The sequence below is a fragment of the Pleurodeles waltl genome, chromosome 6, assembly GCF_031143425.1.
Source record: "Pleurodeles waltl isolate 20211129_DDA chromosome 6, aPleWal1.hap1.20221129, whole genome shotgun sequence".
Classification (NCBI taxonomy): Eukaryota; Metazoa; Chordata; class Amphibia; order Caudata; family Salamandridae; genus Pleurodeles; species Pleurodeles waltl.
In genome coordinates this window covers 1,721,986,272-1,722,004,007 of record NC_090445.1, presented here as the reverse complement: position 1 = coordinate 1,722,004,007, position 17,736 = coordinate 1,721,986,272, and the positions used below count along the sequence as shown (strand labels likewise).

General features: G+C 42.8%; 1 protein-coding gene across 2 annotated transcripts in view; it reads right to left on the bottom strand.

Annotated features, from left to right (window-relative positions):
- ATAT1 (alpha tubulin acetyltransferase 1) overlaps positions 1–17,736 on the bottom strand; it is a 256,943-nt gene that overhangs the window by 91,195 nt on the left and 148,012 nt on the right. For both annotated transcript variants that reach the window (XM_069241957.1, XM_069241956.1), the window contains exon 10: positions 6,842–6,957. In XM_069241957.1, the coding sequence (XP_069098058.1) occupies positions 6,842–6,957 (116 nt within the window). The remainder of the gene's footprint in view (positions 1–6,841; positions 6,958–17,736) is intronic.

Sequence of the window (17,736 nt, the reverse complement as noted above, 5' to 3'; positions counted from 1 at the left end):
CCATTTGGCTTTTAGTTCCAAATCTAAATTACAATTCTATAATATGTTACTGAATCATAATTCAGTTTTGTGAAAAAGAAAAGGCCTTTTCCCTGTCGCAAAAGGCCCCATTCTGTGAACTGGACCCTTTGCGACCACACAAAGGCTTCGCACATCTGGCAACATATAGCTTGTTTACAATAAATATTAATTCACAAAGTAATTCAAATGGTGTGAGGGGTAAAGACTGAAAAGGATTAAACATTAGTATTATGGTTCATAACCCAGTGCTTGATTTGTGCTTGTTGTTTCTGGTGCAGGGACCGGCACTTATTTTTGAGGGCTGGGGCTTATTCTTCTGCCTCAAGCATTTGCTGTGAGCAAAAGACACATATCGGAAAGACGGAGAAAGAGGGAAACGAAAAAGCGTCACAATGGGAGAAAGCAAAAAGCTGCAAGAGTGAGCTGAAGGGACAGGGAGTTGCTGTAAATGGATTAAAGAGGCCCGAGATGGCTTCAGGAATACGCTGCCTCAGTATTCTGTGCTCGCACATTTAATTGCAGCAGCCGCGTGTTTAAGAGGAGGGCTTTGGGCACCGGCACGTTTTTATTTACAAATTAAGCACTGTCATAACCTGCTCCTTTCTGGCACAAGAAGGAAGCATCTTGCTGACTAAACTTTCTGATGATCAGTAAACAATTGATTAATATTTTAATGTGGGACCAACATACATCTTTGCACCTGAGTGGAAGTAAAAGGCATATGTATGATGTCTTTCTTTTGAGCCTGCAAGGGATTAACCAAGAGAATGAGGAAAAATGACGCATAACTTTAGAAAAGAGAAACAACAATGACATGTATTCTATTACTTGTAGTTTAAAAACAACAAAAAGGCATCAGTTATAAACTGCTTCATGTAAATGAAAAGAACAAAAGCATGTAAACATGCAAAGACATATGAAGCATGTGGCTTCTTTCTCTCAGCAAAAAGAAAATCTATCAGCCTAAACTTCTGCTTTACAAAGGCCATGTTGAGGTACAGATGCTGGTCACAAAGAAAACACTTGTTTCATAGGACGACTCAAGAGTTCAGAGCCAATCCTCCCAGGAAGAGCTTATCATTGGCAATAAGAAAACAAGCACTACATGCCCAGCATCACACACCACCGGGACATTTACATGTAAACAGATCTGATCGTGCCTGTAAAATACCCAGGCCAACAGGGTAAATGCAGAATCCATGCTGTCATGTATATTTTATCTGTAGGAGGCTGGCCCTCTATGCGGTGTGCACAGCTAGGCACCCTGTGCAGGGGGTCCAGGCAACCACACGTTGGTTTACAGAGGTAAAAACTAGACCACCTAATTCTCCAATTTGTACAGCAGTTTGGTCGAGCAGTTAGGCTAACCTTGGAGAAGTGTAAAGCATTTGTTGTACTCACAGAATGAATAACTTGAGGCCAATTTACAAACATAATTCAGATTTTTATAAAAAATTTAGGACCAAGATCATCACAATTAGGTAAAAACTTTTTAAGTTATGAATTTGTAAAGGTTTAATAAAGTTAGTCTTTCTGTGCGTAATTACACACCATAGGAATCAATGGAAGAATACTTTTAAAATTCACAGTAAATCAGGCAATGCGTTTACCAATGACTACTTTTACAGGTAGGGTGAGGTCGTCGTTGGGTAACCTGGACCAGGTGGAGAAGTTTGGGTGACTCCCGGTTCCAGCGGGAGCAGCTGCAGAAAGTCGATGGGGCTGGTGCCAGGTCAATGCGGGGATCACTTGGAAAATGCACTGCACAGGTGAACTTAAAGGTAAGTCCGGTGGGTCCCCTTGGAGTGTCGAGGTCGCAAAGGGTGAGGGACCCTTCGGGCACAGCTGGATCTTCAGTGCAGGGCACAGGACAGCCAGTGCAGAGCGAATCGGTGAGCCAGGAGCTGTGCGCAAAGGTGACCTTGGAAGCAGGAGGTAGGTTACTTTAATGGTCGCTTGCATGTCAGCAGGGGCAGTCTGATGTGAGGTCCGGGTGGTTCCTGTAGTCCCTGGACTGGGTTTCCTTGTGGTCCTTTTTCAGTCCGGAACAGACTGTCCTTCTGGGTGTCTGATGTGAGGTGACCAGTACGTGGACCTAAAGCAGAGTCTGGCTACTGGAGGTCGCAATGGCACCAAGCTTGGCCACTGGTAGGTTTTGTCCTCACAATCCAATGGGTGAAGTTTGGTCTGGTTGCGGCGTCCGGCTCCTTGGTCAGCATGCAGTCAGTGAAGTGGCCTTCACTGGGTCTTTGGTTCCTTGGGGTTGCAGAGTGATGCCTTCACCCTGGAGGGAGGTCTTTGATGATTTTCGAAGACTGGAGGTCCTCCAGGGATTTGTAGAGTCCATCCGACGTCCAAGCAACCCTTCAGCAGCGACTGTCGAGTCCTGGGTACAGCAGGCAGGGTTTGGAGCCTTTTCTTGGTGCAGCAGGACTTCAGTTCTAGAGCCTTGGGTCTTCTTTGTTGCTGATGTTCTTTTGACAGTGGAATCTGATTTCTTGGTCTAGGGATGCCCACTAAATACTGTATTTGGTGGACATTTTAGGGGAAACCTAGTAATCGCCAATGGGTCATCTACCTTAGGGTGGCTACACCTACTAAGTGACCACTTCATGTGGGCAGAGGTCACGTCCCTACACTTGCAAGATGAAGGAAACTTAAATGGCGGGGTCACCTTGTGTGCAACACCTTAGGGGTGGTGCAAGCTAGGTCTGACCACTCCTCCTGTCCTTTGTCTGGTTTCCCGACATTGCTCCTGGAAAAAGTGGGGGTTTGCAACGGGGGCTAGCAACAGGCCAGGGGTCGAGTTTCAAGGGTGGTAAACCCTTTGAAGCTTGCTAGCAGGACAGTGCACATTCCTGAGGGAGGGGGTGCTAGCACCTCCACCAAGGTTGGGCTTTGTTCTGAATCCCAGAGAGCAGGATCTCTAACCCCAGGGATTCATAATTTTGGCTGGTGGTGGCAGGCTGGATAGAACCAGTCAGCACCCATGCTGGGGTAGTTAGCTTTTGAAAGGGGCACCTCTAAGGGGACCCCTGGGTACATGTTATAATGCATCCAATACTAGCAGCATGCTGGATTTATCATTCTGAGTTGTTTGATACCAAACAGCCCAGGGTTCAGACTAGCTGTGAAATTCATATTGTCCAGTTTCCAGCACATGCATTTAAAATGGCTGCTCTGTTCACTCACTATGTCCCAGGTTTGGCAAGACACAGTAGGGGCATATTGTTCATGCATCTGTGCCCACACATACAGTATAGTGCACCCTGCCTGAGAGCTAGAAGGCCTACCAGAAGAGTGTCTTACCTATACTGCATGCAGTGGGTGGTGGAGATGGCACACAGGCAGTGTGCCCTGTAAGTTTGTCTTTTGGGGGTTGCATCAGGGCACTTAGCCTGCAATGCCAGTGCTGGGTGCATCTGAGTGCATGGCCCTAGAGGGTGGCACAATCAGTGCTGCTGCCGTCAGCGGCCTTACCGTAGTACCCAATGCCCTGGGTACCTAAGTACCATCTAATAGGCACTTATAGTGGCAACTAAAGGTGTCTCCAATTCTGGCAATGCATCACAACAGTTTTGGGGAAAGAGATCTGGCACAGGGAACCTGGTTAGCAGGGGCCCTGGACACTAACAATTTGTAGGCTACATCATTTACCATGCAAAAAGTGGGGGCTAACCATGCAAAAAAGAGGCCTTTTCTCAAAGTATCAACATTATCTTGGACATAAATTGCAATAAATTAAATAACGTTTAAACAACAGTCCACTCAATTATTAATGATTCTCAAGGGGCTGGAAGAAGTGTGGAAAGGAAGGCTCAGACATGGCAGTGCAAATTGCAGGATGGCTGTCTCTTTCGGGGTTCAAGAATAGACCCTCTTCCTGTGCACTTACTGGTCTTCCCACTGGGAAGATCAAAGGAAACAGCTGTGCTGCCACTGTGCCATATCAAACAGCCGGGGAGTGTCTCAGTGAAAACAGAACATATTGTGTCCTGCGCCATACAGAGAACAAGATGGCCGCAGTCTATAATGAGCGAACCCAAGACCTGCCTTGTTGAAATAGTGCTCTCGCCTGAGAACTTCTAGGAGATGCCACTGAGGCAGGTCCCGAGCCACTGCCATCCCAGCTGTGGTGACTGAAGAGTTCTAGTTTGTAGTGCGGGGAAGTCCTGTGAGAGACCAACACTTTTCTCTCCCATGCATGCCAGCAGAAGCCGGGACTGAGCACAAGACCTAAAAGGACTCCTCACAACTGAACTACGCCAAGCCTGTCCTTCCCGCCCTCATGAATAAAGAGCACGTACCCTAGAAACATTACCACGCGGAAGGACAGTACTGCCCACACCATGGCTAAAATGCTAAGGAAGGAGCAGAAGTTGGCCGTCTACAAGTACGGCACCAGTTGGGCTCTTCTTCCAGGGGCGTGCTCCAGCCCAAGATTAACGACCCAAGGACGAGGAGGACTGACGAGCCTGAGAAGGAATAAAGAATCCTAATGCTATCAGCATGGGGAATGTGGAAAAGTAAATGTGGCCTTTAAGTCTAAACGGGCCAAGTGGAGGCGAGAGGGCGCTCATGCAGGTGGGAGACAACAGCACAACGAATAAAGGAGGAAATCAGACATGCTTCAGCGCTCCAGCGATGCCCACTTATCTTCACTGTCTAGAGCAGGTTGAAAGCCGCGACAATCTGTGAAGGTCTCAACACCTGAGGATAGTGGATGGCCAGCAGATGATGACAACCTAAAAGACTTCCCTGAAAAACTGTGTGCTCTGGAAAGGGAGCTTAGGGCACAAACGCTTAGGAGGGCGTGTGACAGGGAGTCCTGAGGGGCAGCAGGTAGTGAAAGAAGTATCGTACTGTTCCAGACCCGAGCCCTGGAGCAACAAGAAAGAGAAGGTAGATGCAGGGTCTGATACAACCTGCAGACTGTGACCTTCTATCCCGCCAGCGGGAAGGAGCCAGAGGCAAAGCTTCAGTGTTTGTCCAAGAGTCAACTCTCTCGCCGGTCCCAGGGAGAACGATCCCAGGGAGAAGCTGGAACTGTAGGGGGAGGAGGGGCAGGAAGGGTTAGGGGGCAGTAGGGAGGGGCAGGAAGGGTTAGGGTGTCGGGGGAGGAAGGGTTACTGTGTCGGGGAGGGGCAGGAAGGGTTAGGGGGCCAGGAGGGAGGGGCACGAGGGGTTAGGGTGTCGGGGGAGGAAGGGTTACGTGTCGGGGGAGGGGCAGGAAGGGTTAGGGGGCCAGGAGGGAGGGGCAGGAAGGGTTAGGGTGTCGGGGGAGGAAGGGTTACGGTGTCGGGCAAGGAAGGGTTACGGTGTCAGGGGGGAGGGGCAGGAAGGGTTAGGGTGTCAGGGGGGGAGGAGCAGGAAGGGTTAGGGTGTCGGGGGAGGGTCAGGAAGAGTTAGGGTGTCGGGGGTGGTGGGGCGAGCCGGGATTGTAGGGGGAGGAGGGACAGGAAGGGTTATGGTGTCAGGAGGGAGAGGCAGGAAGAGTTAGGGTGCCAGGGGGGTGGTGGGTGAGCTGGGATTGTAGGGGGAGGCGGGGCAGGAAGGGTTAGGGTGTCGGGGGGATGGTGATAAAGCTGGGTTGTCCCTAAGGGGAATAATGCTGTTTCATATTTGAACCTGCACTTGAAGCTAATGGCCTTCAACAGGAGAGGGATCTTCGATCAATGCAAATGTTCAGTTTACTTGAGTAATTCAGGTGCCTGCCTCCCCTTTCTCCCTCCCTCAGTGGTGTTTAAACCTAGAAAACAGACTCATTACTAGGGCAGGCGTCATGTTGCACCGAGAGGTTGATATTCAGTGTCTGGTGAGTTAAGTGTAAAGAAATTTGCTTGTAACATTATCCAGAGTTGATGCAATACAATAAAAAATAGAGACATTAAAAGGAAAAGTCGGAATGTATGGGGTGCTTTAGCCATGGGGCGGTACGATCTTTTAAAATGTCCACCCGGCACTGGCAGGCCCTCGCTATGAACGAGTGGTGAATTAACAGCCATCACTGACCACAGCCACTGGTACCCCCAAGTAACGCGTCCCTTGTACTGCTGATCACCGGGTTTATTTCTTGCTTTCATCAGTAGCCAGAGCATACTTTTCAGGATATCTTTTGAGATATCCTTGAATATTTTGTGATGACCACAGCTACTGTAGGTTTGCTGCAGCAAACATTGTAAGACTGAGATTTTAGAACAAGAAACGACTGAGTAGAGGTGCTAAACTGCTTTGTAAGAGCGAAACAAGTGAAACTTGCAACATGTTAGCTTGTAACTGTGCTGAGAATACAATAAACGTCAAACCTTTTTTCTAATAAATACAGGCAAATAATGTAATGTGCACATCCTCTTACGAAGCCTTCTCTCTGTGGTGTACAAAGGTTGGAGTTGTTACTAAGGGCTGGTAAAGTGGGTTACATCACAGGGTCTGTGCTGCACTTTTAATACTTACTGTGAATTAAAGATTTCCAAGAGCAGTGACTGCAAACCTGTCCTTGCAGGTGCTCTAGGTGACTATGCATGATCTATGTTTGACCACACACTACCCCTTTTTGAGTACACACGATCTCTTTTTGACCATCCAGGATCTCTGTTTGACCACATGTGATCTATCTTTGACCATGTATTGGCCACACATGACCTCTTTTTGAGTACACATGATCTCTTTTTGACAATGCAGCATCTCTGCTTGACTACACATGATCTCTCTTTGACCATGTATTGACCACACATGATATCTTTTTGACCATGCAGACTCTCTGCTTGAACATGTGTGTTCTCTGTGGGTCACACAGTTCATTTGCTTGCTGTCCACTCACCTGCACATGACGCTCGGCCAGCTGACTCTCCTGGGGATCCTGCTTGGGAGCCAAGGTTCCCATAACGGCTGTAGCTGTTCCTGTACGCCACAAGACCCTGCTCGAAGTTACATCCACTATAAGACAAAGAAGCAAAGCGGGACGGGCGGGTGGGGAAAGAAGAAGGTGTGGAGAAGCAGACAAAGGAGTAGGAGATATGAAGCAGGTTTGAAAAAAGGGGATGGAAAAAACAGCAACAAAAAACATATTAAGGAGATGGCAACAAAACAGGATGAAGGGCGAGAAAAGGATTGAAATGGGTAAAGTGGGAGAAAGAATGGGAAACAAGGATGAGATGTTATGGGTGGACATTATGAAAACCTCAAGTGCGCACTCCTAAAAGTGAGGTGACCCCGATACCAGCAGGTTCATCACCACCACCAGGCCTGGACAACTGGTGGATCTTATCTCAGTCACCTCACATCAACGGAGAAGTAGAGTAACAAAACAGGCATCACTGTGTTCTTCGTCCCTAGTGGTGTGACACGACCTTCTCCAGCACTGGACCCTGGCAGCGCCTTTCAAGGCCTGAACGTGTCCACGCACCTGGAAGAGCAGGTGAGCTTGTGGGCACTCTGTCCTGAGTATGCCTTTTCCCTCCTCATGTATTTTTTTTCTACACAACACTAGAGCACCAATCATGAGGTCTCAAAGGCCAGTTAGAACTACAGATGGTAAAAATAAAACTTGACCTTAGGTGACTTTAAAATATTAAGCAACATCCTTGTCTTTAGATATCGGAAGAGTGCAGTAAAGTGTGACATGTGAGGGGCTGCCCATGGTATCGTAAAGAGTTCAGCCCAGTGACCCGCTTAGGCAAAGTGCTGCCGTGCAGTAGTACTTACGTCATCAATGCTGATTGGAACAACATATGCACCCATCATACACCTGATAGTACCTGAAGAGACCAACCAGTCGGAAGTAAAAACTCAAGCAGTAGATGATAATGTCATGGAAAAATACACACGTTACAAACACCTACCCACCTCTACACTGCTCTTTACAAAGCTAAACATTGTAAACCACTGTGGTGAACAACAAGTCCAAGTTCTGTTGAGAAACACATAAGTCAACAATCATTTCTAAAGAGTACTTACAACTGACAGTTGTAAAAACAACTTGCCAAACACATTACAGAACCAAAAACTAAAATGTAGTGTTACTTCCTAAGAAAGAGCTGCAAAATGAACTCGCACTCATCAAAAACCTGCAAAGAACTTTTGCAGCAAAGAGTTTGCAAAGTAAAGAAGAACTCAAAACATTATCCACTCACTGCTGATGGCTAAAGATAGCATTCACACATAACCAGAATTTCCAAACCTGCACAGCCAAGGACAACCTACAGAAGGCATTCACATGCAATAAAGAGTTCAAAAGGCTTGCACCTACCCCAACCGAGTGACCTAAGAGTTCATGCTAGAGCTACAAACAGTATTCATAGTGAGCCAAGAGTACATTCTAGAGATACAAAGAGCATTCAGAGTGAGCTAAGAGTTCCTTCTAGAGATACGAAGAGCATTCAGAGTGAGCTAAGAGTTCATTCTAGAGATACGAAGAGCATTCAGAGTGAGCTAAGAGTTCATTCTAGAGATACGAAGAGCATTCAGAGTGAGCTAAGAGTTCATTCTAGAGCTACGAAGACACTGTAGACTCAATTAAGAGCTCTAAAGAACATTTACATCTGCCAGAGCTTTTTCATTCAACAAAGGATTCAAAAGTAAGAGCTCTGTAGAGCAACCACACTTAGCCCAGAGTTCAAGACAGTTTCCATGCCCTAGGCCACACCAAGAGTAATAACAAGCAACCAATGGTTGGAAAGAACACCCAGATAAATATTCCAAATACCAAACTCACCCAAGAAATACAAAGAAAAATCTTTCAACTAAGAGATCCAAAAAACATTCACACTCAAATGAGTGCAATAAAGATCATTCACACTCAACCGAGTACAATAAAGATCATTCACACTCAACTGAGTACCACGAAGATCATTTACACTCAACTGAGTGCAATAATGATCATTCACACTCAACTAGGTACTACAAAGGACATTCACACTCAACTGAGTACTACAAAGAGCATTCACCCTCAACTGAGTACAATAAAGATCAGTCACATTCAACTGAGTACTTCAAAGAGCATTCAGACTCAACCGAGTACAATAAAGATCAGTCACATTCAACTGAGTACTTCAAAAAGCATTCACACTCAACTGAGTACAATAAAGATCATTCACACTCAACTGACTACTACAAAGAGCATTCACACTCAACAGAGTACAATAAAGATCATTCACACTCAACTAGGTACTACAAAAGGACATTCACACTCAAATGAGTACAATAAAGATTATTAACACTCAACTGAGTACTACAAAGGGCATTCACACTCAATCAATTACAATAGAAATCATTCACACTCAACTAGCTACTACAAAGGAGATTCTCACTCAAATGAGTACTACAAAGAGCATTCACACTCAACTGAGTACTACAAAGAGCATTCACACTCAACTAAGTACAATAAAGATCATTCACACTCAACTGAGTACAATAAAGATCATTCACACTCAGAAGAGTACTACAAAGGACATTCACACTCAAATGAGTACTACAGAGATCATTCACACTCAACTGAGTACTATAAAGGCCGTTCACACTCAACCGAGTACTACAAAGAGCATTCACACTCAACTGAGTACTACAAAGAACATTCACATTTAACCAATTACAATAAAGTTTATTCACACTCAAAGAGGTACTACAAAGGACATTCACACTCAACCGAGTACAATAAAGATCATTCACACTCAACTGAGTACTACAAAGAGCATTCCCACTCAACTGAGTACTACAAAGATCATTCACACTCAACTGAGTGGAATAAAGATCATTCACACTCAACTAAGTACTACAAAGGACATTTACACTCAAATGAGTACTACAAAGAGCATTCACACTCAACTGAGTACTACAAAGAGCATTCACACTCAACTGAGTACAATGAAGATCATTCACTTTCAGCTGAGTACTTCAAAGAGCATTCACACTCAAAAGAGTACTACAAAGAGCATTCACACTCAACTGAGTTCTACAAAGAGCATTCACACTCAACCAGGTACAATAAAGATCATTCACACTCAACCGAGTACAATAAAGATTATTCACACTCAACTGACTACTCCAAAGAGCATTCACACTCAACCGAGTACAAGTACAAAGAACATTCACACTCAACCGAGTACAATAAAGATCATTCACACTCAACCGAGTACAATAAAGATTATTCACACTCAACTGACTACTACAAAGAGCATTCACACTCAACCGAGTACAATAAAGATCATTCACACTCAACTGACTACTACAAAGAACATTCACACTCAACCAAGTACAAAAAAGATCATTCATACTCAACTAGGTACTACAAAGGACACTCACACTCAAATGAGTACTACAAAGAACATTCACACTATCCTGGATACTACAAGGAGCTTTCACACACTATTCACACTCTACTGTGTACTACAAAGAGCATTTAGACTCAACTAAGTACTACAAAGGACATTCACACTCAAATGAGTGCTACAAAGAACATTCACACTCAACAAATTACAACAAAGATCACTCACACTAAACTAGGTACTACAAAGGACATTCACACTCAAATGAGTGCTACAAAGAGCATTCACACTCAACTGAGTACTACAAAAAGCATCACACTCAACTGAGTACAATAAAGATCATTCACACTCAGGAGAGTACTACAAAGGACATTCACACTCAACCGAGTACCATAAGGTTCATTCACACTCAACTGAGTACTACAAAGGACATTCACACTCAAATGAGTACTACAAACAACATTCAAACTCAACTGAGTACTACAGAGTAGTTACACTCAACTGAGTACTACAAAGAGAATTCACACTCAACTGAGTACTACAAAGAGCATTCACACTCTTTTCACACTCAGCTGTGTATACAAAGACCATTTACACGCAACTGAGTACTACAAAGATCATTCACACTCAACTAGGTACTACAAAGAGCATTCACACTATCCTGGATACTACAAAGAGCACTCACAGTCAACAGACTACTATAAAGAGCATTCAGACTCAAATGAGTACTACAAAGAGCATTCACATCAACTGAGTACTACAAAGGACATTCACACTCAACCGAGTACCATAAGGTTCATTCACACTCAACTGAGTACTACAAAGGACATTCACACTCAAATGAGTACTACAAACAACATTCAAACTCAACTGAGTACTACAGAGTAGTTACACTCAACTGAGTACTACAAAGAGAATTCACACTCAACTGAGTACTACAAAGAGCATTCACACTCTTTTCACACTCAGCTGTGAATACAAAGACCATTTACACGCAACTGAGTACTACAAAGATCATTCACACTCAACTAGGTACTACAAAGAGCATTCACACTATCCTGGATACTACAAAGAGCATTCACAGTCAACAGACTACTATAAAGAGCATTCAGACTCAAATGAGTACTACAAAGAGCATTCACATCAACTGAGTACTACAAAGAACATTCACGCTCAACTGAATACTACAGAAAGCATTCACTCACCTGAGTACTACAAAGAGCATCCACTCAATCCAGTACTACAAACATCAGTCACACTCAGCCCAGTACTACAAAGAGCATTCACACTCAACTGATTACTACAAAGAGCATTCACACTCAACTGAGTACAATGAAGATCATTCACTTTCAGCTGAGTACTTCAGAGCATTCACACTCAAAAGAGTACTACAAAGAGCATTCACACTCAACTGAGTTCTACAAAGAGCATTCACACTCAACCAAGTACAATAAAGATCATTCACACTCAACCGAGTACAATAAAGATTATTCACACTCAACTGACTACTACAAAGAGCATTCACACTCAACCGAGTACAAGTACAAAGAACATTCACACTCAACCGAGTACAATAAAGATCATTCACACTCAACCGAGTACAATAAAGATTATTCACACTCAACCGACTACTACAAAGAGCATTCACACTCAACCGAGTACAATAAAGATCATTCCAACTCAACTGACTACTACAAACAACATTCACACTCAACCAAGTACAAAAAAGATCATTCATACTCAACTAGGTACTACAAAGGACACTCACACTCAAATGAGTACTACAAAGAACATTCACACTATCCTGGATACTACAAGGAGCTTTCACACACTATTCACACTCTACTGTGTACTACAAAGAGCATTTAGACTCAACTAAGTACTACAAAGGACATTCACACTCAAATGAGTGCTACAAAGAACATTCACACTCAACAAATTACAACAAAGATCACTCACACTAAACTAGGTACTACAAAGGACATTCACACTCAAATGAGTGCTACAAAGAGCATTCACACTCAACTGAGTACTACAAAAAGCATCACACTCAACTGAGTACAATAAAGATCATTCACACTCAAAAGAGTACTACAAAGAGCATTCACACTCAACTGAGTTCTACAAAGAGCATTCACACTCAACCAGGTACAATAAAGATCATTCACACTCAACCGAGTACAATAAAGATTATTCACACTCAACTGACTACTCCAAAGAGCATTCACACTCAACCGAGTACAAGTACAAAGAACATTCACACTCAACCGAGTACAATAAAGATCATTCACACTCAACCGAGTACAATAAAGATTATTCACACTCAACTGACTACTACAAAGAGCATTCACACTCAACCGAGTACAATAAAGATCATTCACACTCAACTGACTACTACAAAGAACATTCACACTCAACCAAGTACAAAAAAGATCATTCATACTCAACTAGGTACTACAAAGGACACTCACACTCAAATGAGTACTACAAAGAACATTCACACTATCCTGGATACTACAAGGAGCTTTCACACACTATTCACACTCTACTGTGTACTACAAAGAGCATTTAGACTCAACTAAGTACTACAAAGGACATTCACACTCAAATGAGTGCTACAAAGAACATTCACACTCAACAAATTACAACAAAGATCACTCACACTAAACTAGGTACTACAAAGGACATTCACACTCAAATGAGTGCTACAAAGAGCATTCACACTCAACTGAGTACTACAAAAAGCATCACACTCAACTGAGTACAATAAAGATCATTCACACTCAGGAGAGTACTACAAAGGACATTCACACTCAACCGAGTACCATAAGGTTCATTCACACTCAACTGAGTACTACAAAGGACATTCACACTCAAATGAGTACTACAAACAACATTCAAACTCAACTGAGTACTACAGAGTAGTTACACTCAACTGAGTACTACAAAGAGAATTCACACTCAACTGAGTACTACAAAGAGCATTCACACTCTTTTCACACTCAGCTGTGTATACAAAGACCATTTACACGCAACTGAGTACTACAAAGATCATTCACACTCAACTAGGTACTACAAAGAGCATTCACACTATCCTGGATACTACAAAGAGCACTCACAGTCAACAGACTACTATAAAGAGCATTCAGACTCAAATGAGTACTACAAAGAGCATTCACATCAACTGAGTACTACAAAGGACATTCACACTCAACCGAGTACCATAAGGTTCATTCACACTCAACTGAGTACTACAAAGGACATTCACACTCAAATGAGTACTACAAACAACATTCAAACTCAACTGAGTACTACAGAGTAGTTACACTCAACTGAGTACTACAAAGAGAATTCACACTCAACTGAGTACTACAAAGAGCATTCACACTCTTTTCACACTCAGCTGTGAATACAAAGACCATTTACACGCAACTGAGTACTACAAAGATCATTCACACTCAACTAGGTACTACAAAGAGCATTCACACTATCCTGGATACTACAAAGAGCATTCACAGTCAACAGACTACTATAAAGAGCATTCAGACTCAAATGAGTACTACAAAGAGCATTCACATCAACTGAGTACTACAAAGAACATTCACGCTCAACTGAATACTACAGAAAGCATTCACTCACCTGAGTACTACAAAGAGCATCCACTCAATCCAGTACTACAAACATCAGTCACACTCAGCCCAGTACTACAAAGAGCATTCACACTCAACTGATTACTACAAAGAGCATTCACACTCAACTGAGTACAATGAAGATCATTCACTTTCAGCTGAGTACTTCAGAGCATTCACACTCAAAAGAGTACTACAAAGAGCATTCACACTCAACTGAGTTCTACAAAGAGCATTCACACTCAACCAAGTACAATAAAGATCATTCACACTCAACCGAGTACAATAAAGATTATTCACACTCAACTGACTACTACAAAGAGCATTCACACTCAACCGAGTACAAGTACAAAGAACATTCACACTCAACCGAGTACAATAAAGATCATTCACACTCAACCGAGTACAATAAAGATTATTCACACTCAACCGACTACTACAAAGAGCATTCACACTCAACCGAGTACAATAAAGATCATTCCAACTCAACTGACTACTACAAACAACATTCACACTCAACCAAGTACAAAAAAGATCATTCATACTCAACTAGGTACTACAAAGGACACTCACACTCAAATGAGTACTACAAAGAACATTCACACTATCCTGGATACTACAAGGAGCTTTCACACACTATTCACACTCTACTGTGTACTACAAAGAGCATTTAGACTCAACTAAGTACTACAAAGGACATTCACACTCAAATGAGTGCTACAAAGAACATTCACACTCAACAAATTACAACAAAGATCACTCACACTAAACTAGGTACTACAAAGGACATTCACACTCAAATGAGTGCTACAAAGAGCATTCACACTCAACTGAGTACTACAAAAAGCATCACACTCAACTGAGTACAATAAAGATCATTCACACTCAGGAGAGTACTACAAAGGACATTCACACTCAACCGAGTACCATAAGGTTCATTCACACTCAACTGAGTACTACAAAGGACATTCACACTCAAATGAGTACTACAAACAACATTCAAACTCAACTGAGTACTACAGAGTAGTTACACTCAACTGAGTACTACAAAGAGAATTCACACTCAACTGAGTACTACAAAGAGCATTCACACTCTTTTCACACTCAGCTGTGAATACAAAGACCATTTACACGCAACTGAGTACTACAAAGATCATTCACACTCAACTAGGTACTACAAAGAGCATTCACACTATCCTGGATACTACAAAGAGCATTCACAGTCAACAGACTACTATAAAGAGCATTCAGACTCAAATGAGTACTACAAAGAGCATTCACATCAACTGAGTACTACAAAGAACATTCACGCTCAACTGAATACTACAGAAAGCATTCACTCACCTGAGTACTACAAAGAGCATCCACTCAATCCAGTACTACAAACATCAGTCACACTCAGCCCAGTACTACAAAGAGCATTCACACTCAACTGATTACTACAAAGAGCATTCACACTCAACTGAGTACAATGAAGATCATTCACTTTCAGCTGAGTACTTCAGAGCATTCACACTCAAAAGAGTACTACAAAGAGCATTCACACTCAACTGAGTTCTACAAAGAGCATTCACACTCAACCAAGTACAATAAAGATCATTCACACTCAACCGAGTACAATAAAGATTATTCACACTCAACTGACTACTACAAAGAGCATTCACACTCAACCGAGTACAAGTACAAAGAACATTCACACTCAACCGAGTACAATAAAGATCATTCACACTCAACCGAGTACAATAAAGATTATTCACACTCAACTGACTACTACAAAGAGCATTCACACTCAACCGAGTACAATAAAGATCATTCCAACTCAACTGACTACTACAAACAACATTGAAACTCAACTGAGTACTATAGAGTAGTTACACTCAACTGAGTACTATAAAGAGAATTCACACTCAACTGAGTACTTCAAAGAGCATTCACACTCTATTCACACTCAGCTGAGTATACAAAGACCATTTACACTCAACTGAGTACTACAAAGAGCATTCACACTCAACTAGGTACTACAAAGAGCATTCACACTATCCTGGATACTACAAAGAGCACTCACAGTTCACAGACTACTACAAATAGCATTCAGACTCAAATGAGTACTACAAAGAGCATTCACATCAACTGAGTACTACAAAGAACATTCACGCCCAACTGAATACTACAGAAAGTATTCACTCAACTGAGTACTACAAAGAGCATCCACTCAATCCAGTACTACAAACATCAGTCACACTCAGCCCAGTACTACAAAGAGCATTCATACTCAACCGAGTACTTCAAATAGTAGTCATACTCAACTGAGTACTACAAAGAGCATTCACACACAACTGAGTATTACAGGGATCATTCATGCAGAATCAAGAGTTCAAAGACAAGATTACTCACCTAATGATACTTCTTGTGGATGCATAGTCTTCCTGCAGATTCCTTCCTTAAAGTTTACCCTCCCATGATTCTGACTAATCGGGAAAAAATGTCTGCAGCAATAGCTCGTCTTGGCTACCAGATGGCCCCATGCGGCTTCAGCTGTGATACCGCCATTGGACATGACAACAGCAGACTATATTAAGTGCTGGTCTGTACACTAGCATCATTTCCTGAACCTTCTCTGTGCCCATCGAGGCATGCAGGAACTGAGAGCAACAACAGCAAAAAGTACTGCATACAATATACTGTATTTGCCTACCTTGGAATCTTGTTAATCAGGGCACAAGCTCATCAGGGAGGACAGAAAGAGGTAAGGAATCTGCAGAAAGATTAAGTTTTCACTGATAATCATTACCAAAGATCAATAACTATTTCTTCAGATTCCTCACCCTAAGAATAAGTCCCAAAGGAATAACTCCCTAGGAGTGGGGAAGGAGTTGTGCTGGTTAACAAGAAAGCTATGGAACGCAGCCAAGGCAAAGCAACAATCACTGTGCGCCTGAGACGTACACTGGGTCACTGCCGTGCCCTTCTTAGCTCCGGAAAGCCCACAACATGCTGATGACCCACACTGTCCTGACAAGTGTGGTCGATGTAGTAAGACGCCACGTCTCTGGGGTCCAGACTACGCAGTCACTTCACCTCTTTGCTTGGATGTTGAGGAAGGAATAAAGATGGAAGTGTAATAGACTGTTAGGCCATATGAAGTCCAGAAACCACCTTGGGTAAAAAGGACGGGAACGTGCCAAGGACCAGTTCATCCGGGTAGAAAGGTGGATGAACTGAGAGGGGCAGCAGTTCTCTTACCCTACAACCAAAGTTGTTGCCTCCAGCAATACTGTCTTCAAAGTGAGAAATGGAACTGGACAACTGTGCATCAGTTCAAAGGGGGATGCCATCAAGAAAGTCAAAAAAGAGATTCTACTCTCATGGAGAACAAGCATTTGCGATGCAATAGACAGCAACGGATCAGTAATGAGAGAGAGAGAGAAACTAGAAGGGTCACCCAAACCTATTGAGTGTTCAAACAGTCGTAGGGTAATAAGGATATTAAGTTGGCCTGAATTGTGGTCATAAATGTAGAAAGGAAAGATTATTAAAACATAACATTATCATATAAATCTTTATCATAAATAAACTTTCGGCATTAGACTATAATGCTTAAAAAACCGTAGAGGGCACCATAACAAAATATCATTTGTAAGCATATTGTTAGCCCCGAGGGTGCCTTTAGGGATAGCAGGCGTACTGCTGTGATATTACAAACAATGCCTTGAAAACAAAACTTGTTCCATCTGTAAAAAAAAAAACAAAATGTTCTAGCTATGAGAAAGTTTAAAAGACACTGAATGGTGGGAGGAATTATTATTTTGGGATCCCCACTGACC